This window comes from Curcuma longa, chromosome 2 (genome assembly GCF_044706935.1).
Source record: "Curcuma longa cultivar G26 ecotype Majalengka, Jawa Barat chromosome 2, ITB_CL_G26_1.1, whole genome shotgun sequence".
Taxonomy (NCBI): Eukaryota; Viridiplantae; Streptophyta; class Magnoliopsida; order Zingiberales; family Zingiberaceae; genus Curcuma; species Curcuma longa.
In genome coordinates this window covers 13,525,921-13,534,007 of record NC_133862.1, presented here as the reverse complement: position 1 = coordinate 13,534,007, position 8,087 = coordinate 13,525,921, and the positions used below count along the sequence as shown (strand labels likewise).

Below are 8,087 nucleotides of genomic sequence, written 5' to 3'. Positions count from 1 at the left end.
CATCTCACCTCCCTCTGTATCAAGCTGAAATGTCTGCGCAACTCTGTTAGTTATTTCATTGTATTTAAAAATAAATTCATATAAAATATAAAATTAAAAAGCTAATCATTGTTAACAGTTAAATAAGTTTAAATTTAGAATTCTTATAACGTCTAATGCCTTCGATCGATAATCGATAAATGTACCATCTTTTGACTTGTGTGTCTTAGTAAATATCTTCGAACAAGTAGGAGGTCGATGTAGTTCTTGTTCTAGAATATTAAATAATACAATTAAATTAAAATAAAATAATTGATAATTAAATAATTTTGATATAAATATATTAATTATAAACTTACTAAGTCTATAACATGCTCAATGATCGAACGATATTTAGCTGTATATTTTGTGGATCCGATGTTAGAGTCAGTCAGCTCGGTGTTTCTATTGGCTCGAGCTGTCACTAAATTTGACTGTTATCTTTCTACATCCCAGATGGCTTGTTATACATCCCAAACATCATTTGAGATAAAAGATGTTTTACGCTATTTCTTCTACATTTGTAAAGTAAATCCTTATAGAGTTTGACACAGATATTATTCCACAATTCTTTAAATATCTCCTCGTGCCTTGACTCTTACGTATATTTTTTTTGCAAAAAAGTTTACAAATTAGTATACATAAATAAAACTCTTAGTAATAAAAATGACTTACCAAAAACTCTTAATTGTAAAAATCTCTCATGCCCTCGCCTCCATGTATTATCAAAAAGACATACTCTTTCTCTAAATTTACTAGAAATGTACGTTGCAACTCGATGGCCATCTGGAGTAAAAGTGCATTAAAAAATATATAAATATTAGACATATGTTATAAAAAATACCACCAATACTTATCAACCTCCAATAATCTGCAAGATAGTTTGATCAACGGGTGCTGCTGCCTAATCTGACATATCTATATCTGCACATATACACATTTGAAATAATAATCAAATCGTTAATGAGATCTACATGTAACAAAATAAACATTTTTAACTTGTTCTGAATTAATTAATAATAATGTTAATATTCAATCATCGTCAGTGGCGGATCCAGACTAGTTTTTCAACCGGGGCTCAATTTTTTTAATATATAATAAATATATATAAAAAATAAAAATACAATTAATAACGATAATAATAAAAATACAATTAATAACGATAATTAAAAGTACCTTGTATGAGGAGATTGAATATGACTGTATGAGTACAGAGCATGTCCTGATTGCTAAGATGAAATTGTAAGTTTACAAATCTGCAAACACCACAAATCACAACAACAACTTGAAGAAGTACAGTAAAGGTTAAGCATTCGATCATTGTGAATCTATGAATGTTATCATGAACTAATTATGAATTTAAGATTAATTCCTAAATAGGGTCTAAGCTTGGCAAACACTAAGGAATTCACCAACTATATATCCAAAAACCTTAGAAATACAATACTTATATTACAGTACCCATCTATTATCTTTAGTGATTAAGGATAACATGTCTTCTCCCATTTAAGCATCCAATTGGAACCAGATTTTTTTCATTTCACTCTGCAGTGATTAAGGATAACATGTCTATCTGCAAACTAAACCCCCTACATGTCACCTAGAGTTTATTGAAGTGACGATGCATAAATCTACAGTGCAAAACCTAAAAAGAGATCCTTTTGCCACAATATAATAAATTCCACCTATATCTGCCACAAAAATTGATTTAATATGCTTGCTGCAAGCTGCAGCAGAAGACCCCCAAAATTCAAAGGCCTAAATCGCCTGCAGCAGAAGACCCCCAAAATTCATTTCCCTTGGATCCGCCACTGTCAACAATCCATTGCCAAGAAGTCAATTTATATTTCATTTGTGTCACTGAATCAATGTGATGTTTTGCATTATGTTTGCTATTTTGAACAACTTGATGCAAAAAAACCCCATGAAGAGAAAGATTAATACTAAAATCTAACGAAGAAAAGTTAAAAGTTGATTAACACATTGAGAACATAGATGTGCTAGGTATATAAATGTTTAACTAAATAAAACATTGTTTGGTAAAGTTAATAGGCCCTTTGGTTAAGCATGTCCAAAGAATAATGTGGCCATGGAGAAACACAATCTTGTTTATACTCTGTCACCTGATATTGGAAAAAAGCTAGAAACGCCCGAATTGTTTCCCCATAAGGTCGTGACACACCATTCCATAGAAAATGTTCTCCTTCAACAATTTGATGCCTGCCAAATTTTCTACTCGAGGTAGTATGGATCCAACAACAAAGTAAATTATCGACTGCATATATACTTTACAGGCAGAAGAAAAAGTATGGCAGAGTTAGCTTATTCAGTGTAACTTTTATTGGAAAAAAAGGCTTGCTAGGTATGCTTGTAAAGTGGATATCACTGTCAGCAGAAAAAAAGCCATAAAGGAAAGAATGGTCAGAGCGCCGATTGCTTACCATTCTAACTTAGCTTCTGATGCATCACGGGATAAGCGATGACCAAGTAATCGTCGAACTGCAAGTGCCTCAGAAGTGCTTTCATCGGACAGTCTCAAACATCTTGACCTTATATCCCCAACAGCTGGTCCTCCTGCGAGACATGCATAAGATTGGAAAAACACGAATGCTGCATAAATAAGCACAATCATAGCCTTGTCACAAGAACTAATCCAGAGTATAAGCGATGGTCCTAACCGTACCAAGCACGCGGACAATCTCGGCCGTACTCCCACCGTCGTCAGATACAGGAAGAACATGGGCCACTCTGGTTGTAAGCCGCTTCAGCTCTTCCACAACACCGTTGAACGCAGTCCCGCCTGATGCAATCTCAAGGTACATTACTCCACGATCAGTCTATCAGATACGAAGACAACGATGCAGTAGAATCGTATTGAAGAAGGAAACATGAAGCCTGAAATAGGGTGAGGACCTGAGAAAACAAGCAACGAAGGCGGATCGCTAGGGTTAGATCTGGGCGAAGGGGAGGAGGAATGAGCGCCGGCGCTGCGATTCGCGGAGGTCGCGGCCATGGAGACGGCTGAGGGGAGAGGACGAGGGAAGGAGGAGCGTGGGAAGCGCGACAGCGGCGGCGGAGCGGTGCCTCCCAAAACGGCGCCCAAGACCATGGACGTGGCTCCAAGCCTCCAAGGCTCCAAGTGCTACCGCGGATCTCAGGGGGGCTTGAGCCCCCCTCGCCCCCCCTTGGATCCGCCACTGATCATCGTTACAATCTAAATCAATAACATTAACATTTTGAAGATCTTCCTTGCTAGACTTAGTTAGTTCAACAAGCTTCTCACTATTGAACATCTCTTTATCACATATATATATATATCCTGATAAGGTACATTAGCATCTACAAGTAAGACAAATATTAATTGAATCTGAGAATTAATCTACTGAATGTATTTCCACTTCTTCATTTTGAAATGCATCATGGTGTTGGACCATGATGGAGTTCGATATTTCTATGGTCGAGCGAGCCTTCATCCGATAAACTACTAACCATTCACTAACTCTCTTGTCTTCATCAAGTATTCAAGATAGAAAACACTTCTTGTTGAACCTTTTGTTTGCATTAACCTTAACTAAATTATAGTTTGAATGTATTGTAGTACCTGTTATATGAGTCGGATCATACCAAGAATATTTGAATAACACACATTTTTTTATGGGTAAGGTAAGATATTCATCCTCGATGATTTCTTCAAGTCTCCCATAATAATCAAACTTAGAATTATTGTTGTTGATAGATCCTTTTACATAAACACTAGAATTAAAGATTAGTTTGCATAAATTCTGTTGTTCCACGTGGAATTTGAAGTCATTAACATAGTAATCAGAGTGCACTTGTATCTTATGGAAGGGTTCAGATGCAAGATTGATTATCTTTTCATCTTTCACATTTAATATTTTATGATCATTCACTTACAATAGTAAGTATGATATAAATTAGGTCTAAATTTGATACAGATGTATGAAAAATTATTTATTCTTTAACTTACATAGATTTGAAACTATAATGCAAATTTTATCTCTAATTTTTCCTCTACCTCACTTGCACTGATTGATAGATTTTGATACTGAAGTTATTGTTCGTAGAAGCTGTGATTGATGAAAGGTAAATTTAAGACAATTAGGATACCAAACAAATAAAAAGGGATTAATGTTTGATTATATCAATTAACTCACCTTATGTAGAATTTGACCTCTTTACAATTCAGGAGTATGTATGCTCTTGTAGCATGGTATTCTTGTTGATTTAACCATCTTAAAATAGATGCACCAATTGACTTATAGGAAATTTGAATATAAAAAGCATTGTTGAGTCAATCGGCTGAGTATCATCAGAATTTCTAAGATATTTACGATGTCTGATTTTGACATTATTAGCAAAATAATATGAGCAGAAAGAAGTTGCTTTTTCAATCAAATAAGTATTATATCTTGACCCCTCAACTCTTGTTTTATTACGAATATTATTTTTTAATTTTCTCAAAAATCGTTCAAATGGATACACCCAACTATATTGCACATGACCAGCTAGTTGTGCCTCGTCGTAAGAAAGGTGAACGGGTAGATGTTCCATTGAATCAAAAAAACTTATTTCTCCTATCAAGAATTTTATGGTAGAACATGAGAGAATTTTAGTGTAAGAGAGGAATAAGAGTTGTTTTCTTACTATTAGATTACCCCATGTTAGCTTGGATTAATATCTATTGACCATTATTTCATTGTACTCATCTATGAAGTATATCATTGTTGTCACGTCCCGGAGACTTCCATCCCTATATGGAAGTTAGCCTCCTTGCTCGGACAATATTGATCTCTACGTCAAAATCCATGAATAACCCAACAAGGGTACACAGACTGTACGAACATAAATATGCAATACTTTATTCAATAATGTTTGACCCCAAAACCTGACTCTACCATACCATGACATGACTGACAACTAACCCTGTGTAGATAATGAAATGAACAATATCAAAATAATAAAATGTATAAGTAGCCAACTATGAAAATGAAATAAACTTAATGGACTTTGTAAAAACCGTTTTCATAACTGTCGCTGAGTATCTCTGTACAATCGTATAACTTTATTGACTAAACCTCAAAAATTGCCTCAAGTCTGTGAATCTGGAGGTCAAAGGAAATGGAAAGTGAATACAAAGTGCAAAGTGAAGATACAAAAAATGTACATGAAAATATTATTAAAGAGGGCAACACCATCAATTATCATTTATCTTTTCCATGTCATTCATCTTTTATTTCCTTTTTAATTAATATCATTAGTTTGTTCCCATTATTATCTTATTTGATTCGACCACTCAATATGATTTTTTGAGTGGGTAAATGATATACAATCTACTCATCTAAAATGTGTCATTTAGGAAAAGGAAAACGACCTACATTCCACTTAATATAACATATCATGTATAAATGAAAAATATCAAAGTAATTTCTTTGTGAAATTTGTTGTGCTATAATGTAAATGTGTTAATCATGGATGATATTGTAAAATAGGTTATTGTCTAAATAAATTTGTGATTAGGATGTACAATAGATCTTAAGTTGTGAATTATGTATAATTAATATTCATTTATTAAGTGTAGGATTTAATTATTAATAAATGAATTTTGTGAATATTTAGGAGTGAATACGATCAACAATAAAAATCCCACACCATGTTGTCTATGATGACTTCCTATTATTGATTTTACAAGAGAGACGACCCGGACTTCTATTATACTGCTTGAATGACAATTAGAGCTTTTGGTTAATTATAAATTTTAAATTTGAAGAGTGTGAGTGACAAATAAAATCTTAAAATAAATAAATAAATAAATAATCAAATAAAACATACTCATCACCCATTTCCGCACCATTCTAACTCTCTTTTTAAGTACTTTTCAGGTCTCTTCATCTCTCTGAGCGATTATCTTCGAGGAGTGTGCACGTTAGCAGTTCGTTAGCCGGTGGTTTGATCATCCATGGTGTATTAGCCGAAATAGTGAGGAACAATAAAATGAAGGCTCATCTTAGTGATTGATTGATATTCTCTAAAACCTTTTTTTTTTACTTTGTTGCAATGTTTATTGAATATGTTGTTATAATGTTAGACAACTATTATTTTAATGTTGGAAAGTTGTTGAAATGTTGATAAATTTCAGCTTTCACAACTAACATCCATGTCTTTAGTGGAATAATTGGTTTGTAATAGAAGGGAATCCCAAGCCTTGGCCTAATGATTGGAGATCTGATTCCCAAACCGAAGGTTAATGCTTCAAGACATATAAAAGTTTTTAGCTTATAATAGGAGACTTTGTGCATATTGTGACCCTATTACAACTTATTGTGTACACTTTTTTGTATACTCAAAATCAACAATCACATGCCATTGTATATTTATCATTGATATCTTAATTGTAGCTTATTCTATACACTACCGAAATTTTTAAAAGACATGAAATTATAGTACAAATATGTTGTTCCAATAAATTGGATTTAGCCCAGAAATGTTTATGCTAATGTTGTTTAATATTTACTATTCATCTCTTGTTCTTATTATTATCTTTCTTGTTTGTTGAAATTAAATTGTAGGTTTACTATTTTGTGTATCAAGATTTCTTTATTATTTAAAGATCTTATTGTGATACTTATTTTTTTTATATTTATTATAGATATTGGAGGTTTGAAGCGAAATAGACTTTTTGAAACTTTAACGACGAGAATTGACCCTTTAACGACAAGAAATCTCATGTTAAAGGGCCTTTTTTAGTAGTGTTGTCTTTCCAAGGGGTAGCCAGTGGACATGTGGTATCCTATGTGGAGATTCTTCTTCATCGACTATATAACGGCTGAGAAAGGTAAGTTAAAGTATATTTTTCTTCTTGCATGCGAAAACAACTCTTTTCCACTAAATTCTCTATCTCTAATGCTTTGGATAATCCTCTCTCTCTCTTTCTCGCATTTTTGTGAGTTCGCTAAAGTACTGACTTGAACGTTTGAGGGTGACGTCGATGGCTGCGATGTCGACAACGCATTGTCGGCGACGTGTGTTACTTTACAGACCATCGGATCATGGTTAGAAGAAGGTTGTAACTTCAACTTCAGAGGCATCGGAAGAGGAGGAGTCTAAGCAAGTAAAACGGAACCATCAATTTTGAAATTTTTTTGAATGATTAATGCCATGGAAGTACAAGCTCAAGCTTACTTCAACAAAAGGTGAATCCGTCACCCCTTAGCGGTCCTCCTACACGGTCGATTCCATAACTATTTGTGAGAAGGTAAATCGAAAAGTTGCAGTTGGCTACTACGGAGAGGGCATTGCCTCGACTTCGTCGAGATTCGCCCCTTGTCTACTTCAATAAACCTATCCCGTAATAATCAATTCAATCATACCCCAGGCACAAGCTCGAGCTTACATAGTTTGAAAAGGAAGAAGTTCCAACCATAGCAAGGTGGGAATTAAAGAGGGTTGTTGGTAGATTCGGATTAAAATGCTGTAGCAGGTGAAGATGGGGAAGGAGCATGAAGTCCATGAATTAATGCAATTGCCTCCTCCCTCCATTATCATAACTTTTGAACACACAAGTTTTAACTTTCACATTTATGCTTCTGAACAGTGCACAAGTTTCAATGGCATCCCTGGCTGCAGATCTACATTTCCAGTTAAGAGTTTTAAAGCCGTCTTCTGAATTAAGCAGGAGCTGCCTAGTGTTGTTGGTAAAAATCTTCATAAAGTCGTGTGCCATTTTCTTTCCTTTTTGTTTTTCCATGTGGGAATGACATTATTTGACAAAAAATTTGCAGCATCTAAAACAGAAAATAATCTAATTTTGGGCTAAAACTGAAAGATTTAAATACATATATGAACTAGCGAGCTAGGCTGAACCTTACCATTGGGTTTAACCAACTATTCTTAGTTAAAGCTTAATTATCCTTTTTCTATTCTTAGTTCTTAATCTTTATCTTTATCTTCAATCTCTCTATATGTCTGTGTATAAATAGAGGCAGAGATGATGCTGCTGATCGAATCACGAGAGGAGGGAGAGGAAAATGGAGTCATTATTAGTCCTTATT

At 34.2% G+C, this 8,087-nt stretch overlaps 1 protein-coding gene across 1 annotated transcript in view; it reads right to left on the bottom strand.

Moving 5' to 3' along the window:
- Positions 1-3,127, bottom strand: part of LOC141821656 (uncharacterized) — a 4,653-nt gene extending 1,526 nt beyond the window's left edge. The window contains exons 1-4 of the mRNA XM_074709019.1: positions 2,932-3,127; positions 2,702-2,818; positions 2,460-2,592; positions 2,142-2,238 (exon numbers count right to left, since the gene is read on the bottom strand). Coding sequence (XP_074565120.1) covers positions 2,142-2,238; positions 2,460-2,592; positions 2,702-2,818; positions 2,932-3,127 — 543 coding nt within the window. The remainder of the gene's footprint in view (positions 1-2,141; positions 2,239-2,459; positions 2,593-2,701; positions 2,819-2,931) is intronic.
- Between the last annotated feature and the right edge of the window lie 4,960 nt (positions 3,128-8,087).